At 60.5% G+C, this 19,924-nt stretch overlaps 1 protein-coding gene across 17 annotated transcripts in view; it reads left to right on the top strand.

The window, feature by feature from the left end:
• Positions 1-8,901, top strand: part of CUNH1orf61 (chromosome unknown C1orf61 homolog) — a 23,463-nt gene extending 14,562 nt beyond the window's left edge. For 3 of the 17 annotated variants that reach the window (XR_004298583.1, XR_004298581.1, XR_004298587.1), the window contains 3 exons: positions 502-601; positions 911-1,150; positions 6,360-6,722. Coding sequence is in view for 3 of the 17 variants with exons in the window: in XM_032398272.1 (XP_032254163.1) it covers positions 502-601; positions 6,360-6,460 (201 nt within the window). In the remaining 14 variants the exon portion in view is untranslated. The other 14 variants (XR_004298582.1, XR_004298594.1, XR_004298590.1 and 11 more) reach the window with 14 other exon arrangements.
• Positions 8,902-19,924: the final 11,023 nt, after the last annotated feature.

Genomic DNA, 19,924 nt, shown 5'->3' on the forward strand with positions numbered 1-19,924 from the left:
ACACACACACACACACACACACACACACACACACACACACACACACACAGAGGCACCCAGGCAGACCTGTGCCCTTTCTTACCTTCCCTACTTTTCCTCTCCAGCTCTCCGTATCTGTAATACTGTTGGGCACCTGAGTATCTGTCTCATCTTTATTACTAAATTCCTTGTGGGAACCGTAGAATTTAGGGTGGAATGTAGAGGTGTGCACCCCATCAACTACCTCAACCTGAGCTCTTCCCCAAGGGCAGGAACTATGACTCTATCTCCCTGTGGATTTCCAAACAGGATCCAGATGAAGACTGAGCTAATCTAGGGCTCTTACATCCTTAGGGATGAAGGGGTGTGAGGTTCAGAGTTGCACTGGCTCTTGGGCTCTTCCTCCCCCCCAAGTCCTTTTGGCAATTGGGATATCTTCAGAGAGGAGAAACTTTCTTCTGCATTATCTGCCCCTTTGCTTACAAGTTTCCAAAATGTTTCTGCTTCTTCTCTTCCCTTTAGCTTCTCACCTGGGGCGGGTGGGTGCTCCACCACCCTCCCGCCCTCTTTCCTCCACGCGTGAGCCAGAGCCGCATCCAGCACCACGGACAGCTCCCGGGTGGTGAGTAAGCCGGCCGTGCAGGCCCCCTCTGGGAGGGTGAGGAGGGGGTCCTTCTATCTGTCTCTAGATTGTGTAATCTGTGGGATTTGTTTGTGGGCAGCCGTGGAGTCTCGGGAAGAGGAAAAGGCTGAGGGCAGTTGGCATTCCATCTTCAGGAAACCGTGTTTGTCCTCTTTGGGGAGTCTGAGTGAGGGGCCGCTGCCGCAGCAGGAAGGATGAGAGTTAGATTTCAGGAAGGATTTAACTGAAGCTCTTGTGAGATCAGGTAGAGCTAGAATAAGCCTCCGCCCTATATCCCTCATTTTACAGATTCCCAAGAGAGTGGAGGAGTTATGACCAAGGTCACTCAGCGGGGTAGTGGAAATGCCAAGATGAAGCCTCCTGAACTCCAGCCTGGCCCTGCCCACCGTGTCTGATATATCCTGTGGGGGCCTCCCTGCCTTTGTTGGGATGCTGATGCTGGTAGAGAACGTTCACAGGTTGTCCTTGCACAAAAAAAGACAGGAGGCATGCGTGGACATGTGAGGTGTCCACACAAGCCAGGAAGAGGTGGGACCAACTTCTCTCTCTGTCCTTGGAGGTTTGGGGGGAGGCCTCGGACAGAAGCACAGGGGAAGGCATACCGAGCAGTAGCTGGTAAGCCCATGGGAGAAAAGGCAAGGGGGCAACCATCTGCCAGGGCACAGAGGCCAGCGGATGGCCACAAGGAGTCTCCAGAGGCCAGCAAGAGTCACGCAAACTGGAACAGGGCCTGGGAAAGGCCCTTCTGTGTGCCCAGGCCTGCTTCTCCAACACCGGGAGCCCAGAAACAAAGGGGCCATTCTCTCTAGGATGTGATGCCTCCATCTCCGGCTGGCAGTGCCAGGTGGTGGGGGCATCAGGGGGTGTCAACCTATTATCCCCCCCCCTCAACTCTTAGGTCCTCTGGGGCTGGATGTTGGAGAGGTGGGTGTTCCATGCTACGTTGCCATGGCAACCGCCCCAACCCCCACCTTCCTAAGCACAAAGAGAGACAGCTTTCACCCCCACCCCCAGGAAGAACCTGGGTCTGGTTGGGAATCTTCCCTTGGGAATCCTCCTTTCTGATGCACACGCCTTGGCATGCATGAGCATCACGCTCTTTTCAGCCCTGGAGCCGAGCTGTGCAGGCAGAGAGGCTGGTGCATCCAGAGACTCTGGGAAGGTTGTGCGAGTGAGCAGGACTCCCTTGTACTTAACCCTCTCCCCTCAAGCTCTCCTGTCCCTCACCTACAGCCCAGGCCATCCTGGGCCTTCTCAGCTCAGGTGACAGAGGCCTTGACCTTCTAGTATTTCCCAGAAGTGAGGGACACCCTGCTACCCCCAGCAAGCCTCCAGGCTGTGGGAACAGGAGAAGAGGAGGGGGTCATTTCTGCCACCCTCCATCTGCACCCTCCGCCATTACTCATTAGGCATTCTGCCCCCTCCTTCCGCTCGTTAAGCCTGATTTGCATGTATTTGCATAATACAACTCATTTGCATTCCAGGAGGCTCATGGTAGGAGCCAGGAAAAAAGGGGAGGGGTTGGAGAAGAGAGAAAAGGGGAGAGATTTTGTTTTCATCAAAGTGTGTGTGGGGGGGAGGTGGCAGGAAGAGGACAGAAATAAAAACTCACACTACTTTCTTTCTTCCCTTCTGCCGTCCCTCCCTGAGCTGGACTCAGATGCCAAAGAGAGATGCCAAGGGGCCGGCTTTTCTGTCCTTTTTTGTCTTGCTTCCTCCGGGCTTGGCTCCCCAGCCTGGCCCCCCACCTTGTTGGGCTCAGGCTTCAGAAAGAGAGAGACAGGGGTAGGAGGCAATGCTGTGGGAACGGAAGCAGAGGGAGAGGGAGGCCGCCATCTTAGGCAGCTAGAGCCCCTAAGATGTCCACCTCTGACAGGTGGATGGACATGGAGGGGGGGACGGGGGTGAGGCCACAGGAAGCACTTGGCTGGCTGACCAGAACGTGGTTGAGTGTTCCCGTTCCTGGAATTGGGAAGAGAGGATGGGAGAGAGGGAAGGCAGGAGGGATGAGGCATGGCAACCCCAGAGGGGCATGAGCTTGGCATAGGGGCAGGGCTGGTAGAGAGGCCTCCCGTTTCCTTCCAGACCCCTGGTGAGCCCGGCAGTCAGAGGACCTGGCCGAGGATCTGATGGACTGTGGGTAATGTAAAAATCCTGGAGGGGTCAAACTGGGCATCTCAGCAGGAGGAAGGAGAGGGTAAGTGGTGGGTAGGCAGGACGACCTGCCAGGTTGCTGTGTACTTGAGGTGAAGCTTTGAGTCTTCTCTGCTCACCGTCCCTGCTCAGGCTGGGCGACCCCTACAGAGCATTTCCTGCTGGCATCATCCTGTCTGCTCCCGTGGCCTTTGGCTGTCCTGTTACATCCTTGCTTATGCGTTCTGGCTTCTGCTCATTCGGTCCTCCGTCCGGGTTGGCCAGGTCTCCATCATGAGTGCTCCCCAGGGTTCTGCAGCCCTGCTAGTGTATCCCATCAGCCATCGTGGGGTTCCAGACGCTCTCCCACTTCGCTCATTCTGGCCTCTCTGAACTCCAGATCCATTCCCCTACCTGCTCTCTGTGCTCTCGCCCTTAGCTCCCGGGGCAGAGGTTGGAGGGGTGCACCCGCATCATGGATGCCCAGGCCCGAGCTGCAAGGAGGGCCGGGAGGGCTCCCCTGCTTGCCGCTCCCCAGACGTGGTCCAGAGTCCAGATGCTCACAGGTTCAGCCCTGCTTACGGTCTGGCCGGGCTCCTGCCCCCACCAAACTCCTAGGCCCTCAGGTCCCATCGGGAGCAGGCCCTCCCCCTCCACACCACTCACACCAGGACCCATCTCCCCCCTTTGTAGTGCCCCTCACACCCACACCTTCCTCTCCCTTCACTGGGCCTCCACGTCCGCTCATCCCATCAACAGGCATTTACTGCCTGCTTATTATGTGCCGGGGTCGTGCCAAAGACGAAGGTGGGACCCAGGACTGCTCTGAGGAGCTAATGGTCCGGCAGGGAGGGCAGACACACAGGATTCACAGGACGGGGAAGACCTGGGCTGGTGCTGCAGTTAGGGAGGGCCTCCTGGAGGGGCCAGAGGCAAGGTGGTGACATGGGGGGTGAAGGTGATAAAAGGTAGACAGAGTGTCATCAAGTCCAAAGTCTGAGGAAGTGGGTGGTGGAGAGTAGACAGGCAGGGTCGGGGTGTCCATTAGGGGGACTCTGGGCCAGGAGGAGATGGGACATGGACCCCACCAGGGAGGCTGGATGTGACGGGGTGCTGGGGAGCTAGCTGACAGCCTCAGAGATGCTGGGAGCGGGGGTACAGCTGAGGGGCAGCACATGACCACTCCCAGAAGGGAGCAGGACGTGCATCCAGCTGCCTACTCAGCCCAGTGCCCAGCTGGATGTTTCACGAGCTCCTGGTTAGGTCTGCAGATGAAGGAACATGTTTAAGGCCTGGGAGCCACCTGAGGAAGGGTCTCTGCCTCTGCCCCCGGCCTTGCCCCACCATCCACATGCACATGGGTAGGCTTGTGGGAGCTCTCTGGGAAGAGAGGTGGAGAAGCCAGGGCTGGTGCCCAGCAGCGGTGCCCCAAGGTCAGCAAAGAAGACGGGCAGCTGGGGACTGGAGTGAAGAGCAGAGAAGACACTGGGTCCTGGGAAATCCCTGGCAGAGGGGGTGAGGGACAGGGTGGGTTGTAGGGGGTGGGCCAGGGCTCTGAGGGGTTCCCTCCTGGAGAAAGGCTGTGGGAGGCTGGGGAGGCAGCTGTGGAGGTGAGGCGCTGCTGCTGGCCACTGCGGGGGAAGGGAAGTAGGGGTGCGGCCCCACCCTTCCCCCAGGCCCAGCCTCTGCACAAAGGCTTCTCTGTGAGTGGCCATGGAAGGGGCCCTGTCAGGTGAGGGGGCTTAGCTCCCAGAGCCCACGGGTGGGGGAGGGTGCAAGGGTGTTGGAGGAGGGGAGGACTGAGGGGTAGCTCAAGCTTTAACCAGACCCAGGAAGGAAATGGAGAAGCTGAGATCTGGCCAGGCTCTCACAGTGACAGGCTCAGGACAGGCTCCTCTCCAGGGTCCCCACATGGAGGCCTTGCTGCTGGCCTTCTTCCCCGCTGCAGCTCCCCATCCTGCCAGCCCCCCCAGCCTCCCTTCCCCAAGCCATAGCTTCCCTTCCATGGTGCTCCCCAGCTCCTGCACAGGGACCCCCCCAGGGAGGGTTGCGTGGGGAGGGTGGAAAGAAGAGAGTCCCGAGGCTGCCTGAGACTCCACCCAGTCTTGCCGTCCCTGGGGGAGGTTTCTCTCCTTGCCTGGTCTCCGTGTCACTTATTGCTGACCAGCAGCATGGATAGACCGTCCCTACCGCCCCTGCCTCATTGTGCACACCGTTCCTTCTCATAAATGTTTGGGTTTGGGGTGCCAACAGCAGGCAGGATGTCAGCTTGCAGCTTGCTGACACATTCTGTAGAAGGGCTCCATCCACGGGATGGACAACAGAAGGAGGTTTCGGTTGTTGACCCTGAAATTGGACAGGCTGGTCAGGATGCAAACCCTGGCTTCCCTCCCTTACAAGCTAGGTGACCTTAGGCAAGTCACTTAAGGTCTTTGGATCCTAACTTCCACAGCTGTCCTGAGGGGTCCGTGTGAATGAGGGTGTTTTGTAAGGTTGCACGCAGATGTCCAGCGCTAATTCTAAAAGGGATGCAGAGTTAGAAGGGCCGTTGCAGGTAGGTGGGAACAGTCAGGGAAGGCTTCCATGGCTTGGAAGTGAGGGTGCGATCGCTGGGGCGGAGGGTGAGGGACTGGGTGCAGTCCGTGGTGGAGGCCTGTCTGAGGAGCGTGGCGGCAGCTCTCGTGGCCTCCAGCCGCCGAGCATCTTTAACACCTAGACGGTGGACCCCGTGACGGCAGCTTCTTTCACCCTTCCCTCTGGCCCTGTGTAAACACTGACCCGCAGGCCTGGGGGGAGCAGGGCTGAAGTTCCCCCACATTGCCCTAGCCCTGCGGCCCTCACGGTGGGGTTCTCCAGAGGGCACGTTCGCCAGACACCGTGCCCCTCAGTGAGTGTGTCCAAGAGCCGCCTCCAAGCCTGCTGCACCAGACTCTCTCCGGTCCCCGATGCTACTCAGCGTTGCCAGGAGTGAGCTCAGTCCAGACTTCTCTAGATCCCTCAGCCCATGGGCCCGCAAGCCTCTGAGCAGCAGGGTCTTTTGTCTCTAAGCGGTCACTCCTTGTGGTACAAGCAGGAGCTAGGAGGGGGAGTGGTGTGGTATCATCCCCACAGATATCCGTGGGGCCTGGAGCCTGCAGGGAAGGGCCAGGCTGAGGCTGGCATATGGAGGGACAGCCCTGGGCACGGGGGCATGAGCCTCACCCGGCCAGGCTACCTTCTGCCGGCTTTGTCCATCTGGCACCAGCTGGCTTTCCAGCGCTGCCCCCACAACCCCCCGTACTCCTCCTGCTGCTGTTGCCATAGCAATTGGCTGCCATCTTGACTCAGGGCAGTACCTCCTGTCTGGATCTTCCCATGGGGTTCCCGGAGGATGGGAGATAGGTCTCCAGGGATGGATCCCTTCCTCCTGCTAGCCGTCCCATAAAAATTAATGTTAACATATGATTTTTTAAAAATAGCCAAGATGGAGGCCAGCGGTATGTCAGGCTCTGTGCTGAATGCTCCCCGTGTGTTATGTAATATGGCCGAGGAAGCACTCACGTGATCAATGGAAACGGTTCCCACCCAGTTTCTTATTTCTGTGATGGGCTTTTCCTCTCTCCAGCAGGAGATTCCATGATCCTGCACATTCCTGTCTTGGGAAGTCCTTGCCCGTGTCTGGCCCCGATCTGTGCCCAAGCACCTGTTCTTCGACCCTTGGCTTGACATGGCTACTTTGAGAAGCGAGGAACACACAGCCACACAGAGGCAGTCACTTCACAGGGCTTCCTGGACTCCAGCTGTTGGCACTTGGCCAGCTTGGTGAGGTCCCAGAGCCCCTTCGAGACTTGGGGACCCAAGTCTAAGATCTGTTGTTTAGAGGGGCGCCCGGCCGGCTCAGTCCGTAGAACGTGTGGCTCTCAATCTCAGGGTCGTGAGTTCAAGCCCCACATTGGGCGTGGAGCCTACTTACAATAATAATAATAATAATAATAATAATAAATAAAATCTTGCTTAGACAAGGGGAGTCTGTGTCACAAAATGCTTTGAAATTCCCCTTGCCCCCATCCCCACCCGAAGACAGAAGCCCGAACCAGAGGCCACTGGAAAGTGATAGTGTCCCAGGCCCTCAGGGTCGGCAGGGGGGTCCCCTAGGAAGGCAGTCTCCCTGCTCCCAGCATTTGGGAGGTTCTGACAGGGTCCCTGAGAGATCCTGAGATGGTGAGGACTCCCTCCCTCTGGAGCTCAAGCAGAAGGCAGAGGATGGTCACCTTGACCCAGAGGGGCATCCCGAAGGGGCACTGAGCAGGGTCTAGCTTTGCCGGGGGAATCCTGAATGAGGGGCAGGTGGAGAGAGAGAAAGGAGGCCATTCTCCACTGAGGCAGGGTGGGCTGGCAGGGAGGGGCTGGGGATGATTTACGACATCATTGTTTCCCCGCCCCCCACTACTGGACGGTTGCTAGGAGATGCTGGCTATCTGTGTCTGGGTGGGAGGGTGAGGCTGCTCCATCTGGACCCCTCCTCCCCTCCTCTGAGCTTCACCCATTACCCCTCCCCAGACCCCGACACACCTTCCCTTCTGTTGGCCCCCAAATCTGGCCAGCCTGGGGCTCATGGGGCTCCCAGGCCGGCTGAGGATCTGGGACCAGGAAGCCAACCGGGAGCCCTGGAGGGAGAGGCCAGCAGACTCAGCTGGGGTGCTGAGGGGCGGCCGGCTCACCTCAGGGCCTCTGGGAGCCAGGGCAGGATGAGGGCCAAGGGAAGTCGGGGCCTCGAGGAGCCCAGGTTTGAGGGAGACTGAGTCCAGTGTGATGGGTGAGGCAGACCCCAATCACACCCCTCCAGAGTACGGCCCAAGTCAAGGTTAGTGGCCTGTAAAGGCCAGGTTTGGGGTCATGGGGTGGAGAACTGAGGGCAGGGGGGACTAAGGCTGGACCATCTGATCTGAGCAGAGGTACGCTGTGTCGGGGCATGGCTCAGATCCCTTCCTCTTCCGGAGATTCTCTCTTCAGATTTCAAAGCCCTTGGAGAAGTCAGATGGGTGAACTTTAGGGACTCCTAAAGCTGCTGGCTCCCAAGTCCTGCGGGGAAGGAGAGGGACGCGTGCCCACAGAGGTGCTCCTGATACCAGGGCCCACCTGGATTCGGCACCCGCTTGCTCATGCGAGCCCCCTCGCTCAGCCATGTTCTCCATCAGTCTTCCAACAGGCCTGGAAACTGGCTTGTACTGTCCCGCACTTTGCAAAGGGGCAGTCGAGGCCTGACGAAGGACATGTGACTTGCCCAGAGTCAGGGGTTAGTAAACTGGGCTGGGGCTTCAGATGAGGCCTGGTGGGTCCTCTGCACACGCTGCCTCCCTCCCCTGTGGCTCCCGTGGAACAGGTTCCTAACACACTGGGAGCGACTGAGGGGCAGGAGCAGATGGGCGGGGGCCTAGCAGCCCGTGCTCAGGTACGAAGCCGGAGGGATGCTAACACCGTCCTTGGGGGTGAAGACAGGACCGGGGAAGAGGCTACAGTTGCTGTGGAAGCCACTGGAATTCTCCCAGGTTGGTCCCCGGCCAAGGGAAGCATGTTCCCCACCTTCGGCCAAGTCCCCTGGGCCACCGCCTCATCTCTCACCTGCTGGGGATCTGAGTCCCCGTCCTGTCATGGCCCTGGGCAGAGCTCCTGGAAGAGATCCCTAGACTCAGCCCTTTATCATGGAGCCTCCCAGCCCTTGCCTTTCTGGTGGAGGGGAGCCCCGAGGGCCGCTGGACGAACTCCCTGGAATTCTGTCCTCTGCCTCCTGCCAAGGTCTCCATCCAAAGAGAACCTTCTTCACTCTTGACACTTCTTCTTTTCAGACCAAAAGAAGGACCTATTTCCCCCAGTTGGCGTGGGCGCCCTCTGAGAAGCCCTCCTGGATTGACCCAAGATGAGGCTACACTCTAGCAATTGGCTGGCTGCTCCAGGAGGCCCCTGAGCAGGATGGAAGTGGCCAGGCCCTGGCTCCAGCCTGGGCTGCCTATCCCCCCTGGAGCCACCGGGGAGACTTCTTTCCACCATGCTCCCATGTCTGCAGCTGTCCCCCTGGCCCATCCCGATCCCTCCTATGTCGTCTGAGCTGACAGTCCTCTGAGATGGAGGTCCCATCTCATGTCTAATAAAGACTCCTGAACGCTGAACCAGTCCTGGTGGTCGTGATATACCTGGGCAGGGCTGGGAGGGGAGGGCTCCCGGAGAGACCCTTGCTGTGGGGGCCACCGTTATAGCAGAAGAGGGAAGCCTCGGGAAGACACAGATCCCACCTGTGGGGGTGGGGTGGGGACGAAAGACTTCCTTGGCTGCTTCCACCTCTCCCAGCGGCCCCAAGGCTCTGGGCAATGCCACCCAGGCTCTGGCCAGTCCTAACTCAGAGCGATGGGCAGATGCTCCCAGCTGAGGAGCTACCACCGCAAGGACCAAGAGAGTGGGAGAGGCTGGGCTTGCTGCCCAGAGTGCCTGTGCCAGGGGTCCCTGGGTGGCCCTCTGTCTCCCCCACAAAGGGGCCCTTCTTCACAAACGTCCTCCTGTGTTTGGACAAATCACAGAGAAAGAGCACCCACTCTGCTTCCTCTGTCCCTCCTCAGTAGACACAGAAGGGGAGGAATATACTTAGCAAAAGGGACTCAGGTTAGACAGCAGGTAGGACTTCCCAACAAGACCTTGGTGGGAACCCGAGGGCAGGGGACCCGCAGTAAAAAGGAGTTGGGCCTGTGCTCTTGACCCCATTTCCCCCATGATGTGTCTATATCCAATGTGCTCTCCCCAAAGATGGGCCCCTCTCACTCTACAGAGCTCCTCCTATAAAGCGTTAGAGTCCAGACTATCAGCACCTTCTGAGATCTCTATCACCCTCTAGGAAGTTCTTCCTCCATCTAACCACAGCCCCTCCATGGAATTATAGTCTGAAACCTGGAATCTTTCTAAATAAAAAGGCTTAAGATAGGAAGCATGGTACACTTCCAACAGCACAAAAGGGAAAGTATGTCTCCTGCCCACCCCGTCCCCAGCCACCCACCTCCTCTCCAAAAGGCAACCACCGGTCCCCGTGTCCTCCCTGAGATACTCCATATGCATGTATGCACATATGTCTACAACCCCCCTTCCATCTCAACACTGACCACAGCATATTCAGCTTCCTAGACCAGGGCTCCTAGCCTGAGGTCAAGATGAACCTCAGGGGACGCTGGCAGCTGCGGAAATTGCATACAGAATCCTGGCTAGGCACCTGGACACTGTTTCCAGGAAGAAGGGACACATGAAAACCACCTGGTCTAGTCCCGCTCTTCATTGTACAGAGGAAATGGACGCCAGAGAGGAGAAGGGCTATGGCCAGGACCCTCAGCATGGTGGAGCCCCCACCCCCGCCCCCCGCCCACACGCACCAAGGAGCCCAGGGTCTCCTGCAAGGACAGGGTCTCAGAGGGCTGACCAAGGCCCAGGACGCAGCCAAGAAGAGGCCATTCCATTTGTACCGTGATGTGGCTTATTGAAGAGCCTGAGACTGAGCCTGGGCTCCCCATGCCTGGCCAGCGCTTCTACGGTTCCCAGCCCTCCTTTCAGGATCCTTCCTGCTGTCTGGCCTTGCAAGGACCCCCCGCAGCACCCCCACCCCCGGGACGGTCTCTGGGGAGGAGGGGTGAACGGAGACAGGGTCTGGGCCTGGGGTCAGCATGAAGGAAGCTGCTGGGGGTCTGCCCACCCGCCGGCCTGAGCATCAGTCTTCACAGCCTCCTTCCCTTCTGGGTTTTGGGGGCCTGGGTGGGGGAGGCAGCCAGTGACTGGGGTCAGCCCTGCGCCTGCACCGGTGGCCCCCCAGCCTGGAAAGGAGGCTCCTGGTGCAGGTGCTGGGACAGGCTCGGCACAGGAAGGAAGGGCAGGGCACGGCACAGCGGGGGTGACAGGGGCCATGGAGGGTGGGCTGCCGTTTGGAAGCAGAAAGACCCAGACCCAGACGGGGGCAGAGGGGTGGGGGCCCTCCCTCGCCGGGATGCCAGCACTGGGCTGGGAGGGGCCAGGCGGGACACTCCGGAATGTGCTCTCAGAGTCCCACTGAGCGTATGCAGATGAGCCCGTCTGTATGCAGATGAGGCCGTCTGTATGCAGATGAGGAGAAAGGGCATTCTCTTCCCAGGGTTACCATAGAGCCCACCCCACCCCCTCCCTCAGGGCCCCAGCTGCAGGGCAGCCTGGGAAGTGGCCCGGCTGGGGAGAGGCAACCTGCCACAGAAGGTTAGACTTCGGGAAGGACTTACCCAAGGAAAATGGGCCGTTCTGGGAAAGGAGCTGGAGAGGAAATGGGGAATGTAGAGGGGCGGCGGGGCAAGCCAGCCAAAAAAGATGGGGGCGGACCATGACAGAACACAGCCAGAGGGGAACAGGCAGGCCGGCAGAAAGCTGGGAGCGAGGCAGCGAGAGGAAGAGCTTGGACTGGGGGCTGGGCATCCACTCTGTGCCAGGCCCACTGGGTCCCCTCGGCTCCTGCCCGTCGCCCTGTGAGCCTTTCACAGACAGGGAGGACCCCCAGGCTGACGGAAACGTGCAGGACCCCCTGTTTGCAAATGGCAGGGCCCTGGCCTATCCAGCTCCGCGGCAGCTTAGAACCTTCCCCCTCCTTCCAGGCAGGCCGACCCGGGACAGCTCCTCCTACCCTGAGGGAGGGTGAGAGGTGTTCGGGGTCGGGGCTGTGTCTGGCGCAGGGGCCCTGGCTGGGAATTACTGGGAACTGGCAGCAGAGGGTGGGGCGGGCTGCTGGGAGCAGCAGAGAGGACAGATACCAGGAGGGGGACATCAGGGTGGGGAAGGATGCCAGGGTTAACGCAGTGGGGGAAACTGAGGCCAGGAGATTGGGAGGGTTGCCCTCCTCCCTCAGCAGATCCAAGTCCCAGCTGGGCCTGAACCCCAGGGCACCGGGCCCCCAGCCCACGGCCCCTTCCTGGGAGTGCAGAGGCCTGGAGTGGGGGTGTCTTTGAGAATAGCCTCTCCTCTTCCTCCGGTGGCCCCCGGCCCCCCACATCCAGTGGTGTAGCCAAGGCCTTTGTGGGGAAGCCGCGGGGAAGAGAGGCCCCTTGTTGGCCTGTTCATCTTGCCGGAGGCTCCACCAATGCCAGCCCCCGGCACCGGCTGGGCTCTCCTTCCTGGGGGTGCCAGTCGGCCCCCACCCGCCGCCGCTGCCCACTCCCCAGCTCGGTCGTTTCCTGGAGCCTCGGGGCTTTGGCCCCAGGCCCGGCTGGAGGATGGCGGGGAGCCCCAGGCCCAGCGCCTCCCGCGCCTCCCCTTTCACATACTGGCACCAGGGCCGTGGGAACGCTGGGCGGCAGCTGGGCACCGGTGCCCGGCTCTGCCCACCCCCAGCCCAGCCGACCTCAGAGAGGGGAGAGCGGCAGGCTGCCCCAAAAAAGCCCCTTCAGGATGGGGCCCTAGAAATCCTTCGCACTAATTATGAATCTGGGGACAAACAAGGCATTTGCAAGTCAATTAGTGACAGAACTTTCCCAGGAAAGAGCCTCATCCAGGCTCAGCTTCAGACTGGGCCCCATGCTGGGTCATCTTGTCCCTCCTCCTGTCTCTGCCCTGCTCAGAGCTCAGGCACAGAGGCCGCCCCGTGTTCTGCCAGCCCCTCTGCGGCCGAGGGTGCCAGAACCCGGAGTGGGCAGGAGGCTGGGGGCGAGGCCGTGCTCTGCGGAGGGCAGCCGGGGGTCCCTCCAGCTCTGCCCCCGGGAGGGACGCAGGTTCCACCCGCAGCAGAGCCTGCGGCCCCCGCGCGGGATTGCAGGGGAGCCGGCTGGCCTGGCGGCGGGCAGGGCTGAGTGGACAGGAAAGGAGACGTCACTGTGAAGGGGGGGGCGGGCAGGAGGCAGCCCAAGGGGGTTCAGCTACACCTATGGGAACTTCAGGTGGGCCGGCCGCCATCTGGGGCCACTTCTCACCGGCGGGGAGACAGGGCGGGATGTTGCTCCTCCCAGGCCTGGGAAAGGCGCTCTCTGCCTAGAGGACCCCTTAATTGGGGGAACTGGGGGGGGGAAGGGGCTGTTGGGGCAAAAGCCCTAGAGCCAGCCTCGCTAGCCATCTGAGGGAGATTAAGGGATTACAATTAAAAGGCGTTTGCAGACCGAGCAGGTGGGTTGGGGCTGGTGCTAACGATCTAATTGCCGCCTTGCACCAGCGCTTTAGCGGGGCTCTAATGAGCGGGGGTGGGTTCTTCGAGGGGCGGGCGGGAAGAGGCGGAGTGCAGGGGCCAGGAGGGGCGGGGTCTCACGCTGAACACCCCAGCCCCAGGGTTACACCACAGAGACCCCCTGCTGCCCTCCCCAAGGACCCAAGATGAAGCAGCATCACGGGGCTTTGGGGGCGCGAGAAGGGTTTTTGGGCCAGGAATGAGCAAAGGGGGTACTTAGGGCCCGACAGAAAGGAGCCCCTAAGACAGGGGATGGTTAGGGTGGACTCTGTCAAGCATTGTACTAAGTACTTTACAAACATGTATAATCCTCGCAACCACAGTAAAGCCATGTCCCCCTCAGGATGAGACTCCGGAGCTGGGGGTCCCACCGACCAGGGGCCGCTCCCTTCAGACCCGTCCTTTCCAGGAAGGGACAGAGGGACAAAGCCTCTCCAGACTCTGAGAGACCCCAGGCTGAGGGTCCAAGCGTGCAGGGTGCAGCCCCCGAACCCCTGCTATGGGGGCCCAGCCTCCTCCCCTGACTCTTGTGCAAAAAGAAACCTGGGCATGGAAGGTGCCACAGAGCTGAGCCCTCGCACATGCTGCTCCGCTCCTGGAGGGCCAGCCCTTCTGCTCCTTTTTTTATTTTTTTAAAGACTTTATTTATTTGAGAGAGTGTGAGAGAGAGAGCGAGCACAAGGAGGGGAGAGGGGCAGAGGGAGAGGGAGAAGCAGGCTCCCCACTGAGCAGAGAGCCCGATGCGGGGTTGGATCCCAGGACCCTGGGATCACGACCTGAGCCGAAGGCAGATGCCCAACTGACTGAGCCCCCCAGGCGCCCCCTCCACTCCTTTTCTGCCCTTCTGAGAGGTCTTCCTCTCCCCTCCATCCCCAGGCTCCCCTCAGTTGAGGGTTATCTCTGGCTGAGAGGGTGTTACACACATTCAGGAAACACAGGGATGGTGTTTACTTCTAGAAACTGAAGGGCCTGGCCTGGAGTAGCTGTGGGAGGATCCTGAGCAACCAGGGATATGGTTGTTTCTGGGACAGGACCTGGGGTGGAAACTGAGGCACGAGGGAAACTCTGTGCTATACAGTTTACCCTTTTGTGCCTCCAAAGTGTAGTGAAGGAATTATTCAGAAACAATTAAACTTAAAATATTAATTATTGCATCTTTTTTAAACGCTGGGGAAGGATAGCGTCTCACCCCAAAGGCCAGAGCATAAGCAAAGCCCGAGACGCCTCATTTGGGAGGCAAGAGTGGGATTTCAGTTCCTTCTGTGTGCCTCTCCCTTCCTCCGGCCTCCGCCTGCTTCCCCCCGGGGTGCCTGGGCCTGGTCAGTGTGCCCTGTGCTCTGCCTGGGTCCCCCCAGGGCCTTTCAGGACTGGCCCCCGGAGCGGCGGCACCCCCTCCCTAGCCAGTTGGCGTGGACGGCAGAGCCTGGACTCTCACTAGCTCCAGGTACCTGGGCTCCCTGGGCTGGCACCGGCCCTGTGAGGGGACAGTGGTGGCCTGGTGGCTCCCGGCCCTGCCCCCCGCCCCCGTCGCTGCCGCCTGGCCGGCGTGGGCCCTGCCAGCCTGCCGTGGGCCCACTTGGCCTCCCCGCACATCTGTGTTCCTTCCGGGGCCTGGGCGTATCCCTGCCCTTCCTCTCCCGGGGCGGCTGCGCTGAGGGGAAAGGGGGTCTGGCCCCGGAGCCTCCGCACTCTCGTCTGGAAAATGGGGCTGCAGAGGGTAGCGCTCCGCCAGGGCGGGGTTGGGGGTTAACTGCGGTAGTGGATGTGGAGTGCCTGGCACCGCACGGCCCGGGCGGGGGGCTCCGCGACGGCTGTCATTGCCGTTATTAAATGGGAGGGACCCTGCGCACTGCGCGAGCCGGTGGAGGGGACCCCTCATTACTGCTCCGGCTGGGAATAATGAGGCCGTGGTAATAGCCCCTCACACTCCCAGGCCCACTGACAAAAGGCCCCACAAAGTGGGAAGTGAATGTGCATAATGGGACCCTTGGGGGCTTCGCCCAGGCTGGGGGGCGCCAGGAAGGACCCTCTGGCTCTGGCCCCAGGTGCTTGAGGACCCCGCAGCGGCAGGCCGCCCTTTCTCGGCCTCGGCGGGGCGAAGAGCCTGCAGATGCAAACCTGGGTCGTGATGGGGGGACCCTGGCTGGCGCACCCAGCCCCCAGCACCTCGGGCCTCCTGAGGCCAGTGCGGGAGACTGACAAGAACCCAAACGAATAGGTGAGATGCGTCCTGCATCCACTGGTCATAAAGGATCTGGAGAAAAATAGAGCAGGAAAAGGGGAGCGACCAGAAGGGCCGGGGTCAGGAGGTAAATCGCAAGTTGAAATAAGGTGCTTAGGGAAGGCCAGGCCAGATTTTGTTCAACTTTGTCTTGTGAAAAATTGTCCATAAACACGAAACTGTGTAGGCCAGTGTGGGGAGCCCAAGGCTCCCCTCGGCACCTACTCCCCACACACCCCAGCTCCCAGGTTAGGCTCAGACCCGAGGTTTTGAAGGACACCCCACGCCTCTCCCTTCACAGACGGTGTGGTTTGAGCTGAAGCAGCAGGGCAGTGGGAGGCACCACGGGGCCACTGGGGAGGCGGGTGCTCCAGGCAGAGGGACAGCAAGCCTGGAGCCATGAGCCTGGGATGTGGAAGAGCAGCTCCAATTTCAGGGGCTGTGTAGCATTTCACGAGTCTCCTAACTGCTCAGAACCTCAGTTTTGCCGGCTGTGAAAGGGGGCTGGTTCCTGATCCCACAGGGAGTCTGGAGGAGTGGGTGGAGTGTGTTTCCCTGAGAGGGTTTACCAAAAGTGCGGCCTCGCGGCAGGGCCAGGGCCAGCTCTCAGGCATGTCTGACCCCAGAGAAACTCAGTGACTCGGTGGAGGTGAGACTAGACCCCCCACCTCCGGGCACCCAAGACAAGGCTACCCCCAGCTAGCAGGCCGCAGTGATGGGGAGGAGGCTGAGCCCCAAGCTCGGTCACGCTCATGGTCCGCCCCTCACCCCCACCCCATGGATGGGCCACAGGATCCCAGGCTGCTGGAGACAAGGGGAGCCCGGAGCTTGAATGGCCACTGTTCTCTGAAGAGGCTTGGTCCCCTTTAAAGACCCTTATCACCACCTCCACCTCCCTCCCAGGGTGATTATCACCCAGAGGGGCCTTTCCTAGGGGACATAAAGAGACCCTCAACTCCCATCCTTTAGGCAGGATAATGGGCCATTCACACTGAGGGGACCCCAGCCCCACACCTGGCCCTCTCAGGCGGCCGACTCCACCGCCCCATTGTCCCAGCGGCAGGGGGGCCCCAGCCCCCAGCTGGAGCCCTCCTGGCCCTTCCCCCACCTTTCCAGCCGCCTGGACTGGGGCTTGATTTGGGGGAGGTGGGCCCGCCATTCATCCCACCCCCTTGCTCAGAATTTCACTCCTCTCGAAAGCCCTTACAGAGCGATGGGAAAATGGGAGGGAATAATTAGGAAAATCATTAGCGTCTCAAGGCCCATCTGAGAGGGATTAAGGGATTAAAAGCCTTGCAGCCAATCTCTCCTACTTTAAGGTTGTTGTAGGGGTTTTGTTTTCAGGACTTTTTCCCCCTCTTTTCTTCTGAGTTGGGGCAGACTAAAGTCTTGGTGGATCCTTCCTTCAAAAGCTATAGGAAAAAGTCAAGACATTGAAGTCCGAGTGGAGAAGAATGGGGGTGGAAGCAGGTGTGTGGGGGAGGGTCTCTTCCCAAGCTCTCCTGGGCTGCCTTGGGCCACTTCTTAGGGCATGAGTGCACGGGGAGGGGGTGCTGAGGCCGGGCCGGGCCAGAGGGGCACCCAGCCCTGCCTGCCAGGCCACCCTCCACCTGCCCCCAGTGCTGGCTGAGGGCTCGGCAGGCTCTCCTGCCCCTGACTGGGTCCAGGATGTCCCTCTACAGAGCACCAGGCAGGCGCTGTCCTCGAGCCGCCCACAGTCCATTTGGGGTGAACCTATAAACAGCTCGTTACAACACCCTGTGAGGGGGGTCTACAGAGGAGGCAGACCCCAGGCAGTCTGGAGGGGTGAGGAACCCTCCCCTGGAAGAGATGGCCGGCTTTTAAGTATGGGCATTCCCGAAGGCCTGGCACTCAAGCACATCATCCCCTTTCACAGGGTCTCACTGTCTCCCCGACATGGTCCCCTAGCCACAGGAGGAGAAAGTCAAATACTGTGCCTCCTGGTTTAAGGCAAACGGGGACACCGAGGGCTGTGGGTTGCTGGGCGCAGAGGCGCCCGTGTGCCCGTTAAGTGTTAGAGTCTTCGTGCCTCCATCCCAAGCCACCCCCGAATGTTCTGGGGAAGAAAGGTGCTGACGTCACGTGACTCACACCGTTCCTCTCTCTCTCACACACACAGTGGCCGCCCTGGTTCCAGTCCTGGGGCTCCCTGGAGTGAAGGTTGCCCCTCCATTCCTCTGGAAGGCCCAGCTAACCCCCTCCGAGCCTCTGTGGCCACCAGCACCTGCTCGAGGGGCCCGAGGCGAGGTCATGGGCGGTGAAATGGAGCAGCCCAAGATGGAGGCAGCCGGCGTCCAGCCGCAGCGCAGGACATGGATGCTGGTGGCATCAATAACCGCGTTCATTAATGGTCTTAATTAGCAACTGCCAACCAGAAGCCCAGTGCTAATTCCACCAATGATCGAAGCTCGCGGGGCGTGGACGGATGGCCGGCAGGCACCGTGATCGGCGCTGGGTCCCGCTCGGCAGAAGCCCGCCAGAGCGGCTGCCGAGCCGGGGAGAATGGGGACCCTGCCCCCCGCCAGCTCGCACTCCAGGGTTCCTTGACCCCCCGTGGGGCAGCCTCCTCAGATGGTGTTGGGACAAAATGAAGCGTGAGGAATTGCGGGGAGGGGGGAGACCTCTGTGCCTTCAGAGCCAGAACCAGACGACAGCCCATGGGATGAAGGCGAGTCTATAAAAGCCCGAGTGAAATGAGCTAGAAGGGGATTGGGAACAAGCCCCACAGTGTCCTGGAGCCACATTCCTCGCTCTGGGGAGACGGAGGAGGTGGATGGTGTGAGCAGGGAAGGAGGGGACGCTGCGGGGGGACAGCCCCTCCAGCTGACGGCTCTCCTGCCAAGAAGAGCAGGGTGGGAAAAGCGAGTTTAAGAACCCAGGCGATGCCCAGGCACAACAAAGCCGCTTCCTCTCTCAGCCTCTGAGCCAAGCGGGGCCTGCTCAGGGTCCCAGAGACCAGCCGAGCAGGCCTGGGGAGCCCCGGAAGTCCGAGCTGAGGGGAAGGGGCCGCTTTGGGGCGGGGAGCTCTGCCCAAAGCAAGGGCGCCATTCACAAATACCCTCGTGGGAGGGAAGGTGTGCTCTGGGGTTCGGGCCGGTGGGGGCTCCGGCCACGTGTGGAGATGTGTGAGGACACGGGTTTGCCTTCTTCCCGAGGTGGCGAGAGGAGTTTCCATGAGGCTGGGCAGCCCAGGTCAGAATGCTCTGGAGGGATTCTGGGTCGGACCAGAGACCCGGACAAAAGAGCAGCTGGGTAAGGAGCTGAGGAGGGCCCACTTCCAAAGGTGGGGGCCTGGGGGTGGGCAGAAGTCTGGCTGCTTCCCTGGCCCTGTGAAAGCCCTCAGCTCCCAGCCCTGGTCCCCCGACCCTGACTTTCCTCTTATCTAATAGTATCCCAAATGCCAGCCGAGGAGGCCAGGGTGCCCCCTACACCCCCAGGATGAGGTTACTGTGCACATTGCACCTGCTTCCCCAGGGAGGCCAGGGGCACAGAAGGGAAGAGCTGCATTGGAGACGGAAGGCTGGGCCAGCCCAGAGAGGAACAGGCCTAGGAGGGGGCGGTAGGACCCTCCGCCAGTGTCTTCTCCCTCCTCCCCCATCCAGCCCTCTCCTGCCTTCCTGGGACCAGAGGAGGCCTGGGTTTCCTAGGACAGCTCTCCTTTTGGTGTTGGCCTGACCGATTCTGCCCTGAGAGCCTGAGGAGACCCAGACGAATCACTGTTTTAAGGACCCAGCACCAGCTTTAAAAGAGCTTCTCACCCGAGTCGCATTCGCTCTCAATCATGAACCTGTGTTGAGGTTCAGGAAAGATGGACTCGGGCCCTGCACGTCGTCCGGCCTCAAGCCCGCGTACCAGAGCTCAGCAGCACGTGCCCAAGAGCAGGGCTCCAGGCTCCTCACTGGGACGGACTTTGCTCCCAGAGCTCCCTCGCCCACCGTCTGAGTATTTTTTTAAGTAAACTCTATACCCCACGTGGGGTTCAAACTCAGGACCCCATGATCAAGAGTCTGAGCCAGCCAGGCGCCCCCACTGTCCGAGCATTTCAATCCAGGGTTTGACCAGTTCCGTGTGTTAGTGGGACGCAGGCCCCTGGGCTGGGGGTAGAGGGGTGCTCCTCTTTCACTTGTGGGAGACAACTGCGTCTCCGTCATCGGACAAGTTTCTTTCAGTCCTGCCATGGTGCGCCTTTCTCCCGGGCCAGACAGGGCCCCTAACTGTGGCGACAGCAGAGGGAGGCCTGCACTAGGCCTGGGGCTCGGGGGTCAGAGAGGACCCCTGGGGGTGTCTCTGTCCAGTAACCTGCTTTGGGGAAACCATGAGCATTTCCCTCGGGGCTCTGGACAGGACTCGGCTGCAGAAACACCTGTGCAAGTCCACTGGGCCACTGTGACGTGAGAAAATGGATGGAGATAGGGGAGAGCGGCTCGGTGGGCAGGTCGGGAGAGTGGGAAGAACACCAGCCGTGGGCCCAGGTGTGCCCCCCAAGGGAAGGCGCCCCTGCAGGCCAAGCTAGTGAGCAGGGGAGGGAAGCTGGGGCCCCGCCTCGGTCTGACCCCCGAGTCAAGCCTCTCTGGGGCAAGGGTAGATATGGAGGGGACAGGTTTGGGGCACCCCTGCCTTGGGCCGGGGCTGGCGATCAGACGTTGGAGACAATGGTGCTCTGTCCCAGGGCGCTGGGGACGGCGGCTCCGCGTGCAGTGGCTGCGGCCCCTTTCAGGCGGCGGAAGCCGGCGGCCGAGGGGAATTC

This window comes from Phoca vitulina, unplaced genomic scaffold (assembly GCF_004348235.1).
Source record: "Phoca vitulina isolate PV1807 unplaced genomic scaffold, GSC_HSeal_1.0 scaffold115, whole genome shotgun sequence".
Taxonomy (NCBI): domain Eukaryota; kingdom Metazoa; phylum Chordata; class Mammalia; order Carnivora; family Phocidae; genus Phoca; species Phoca vitulina.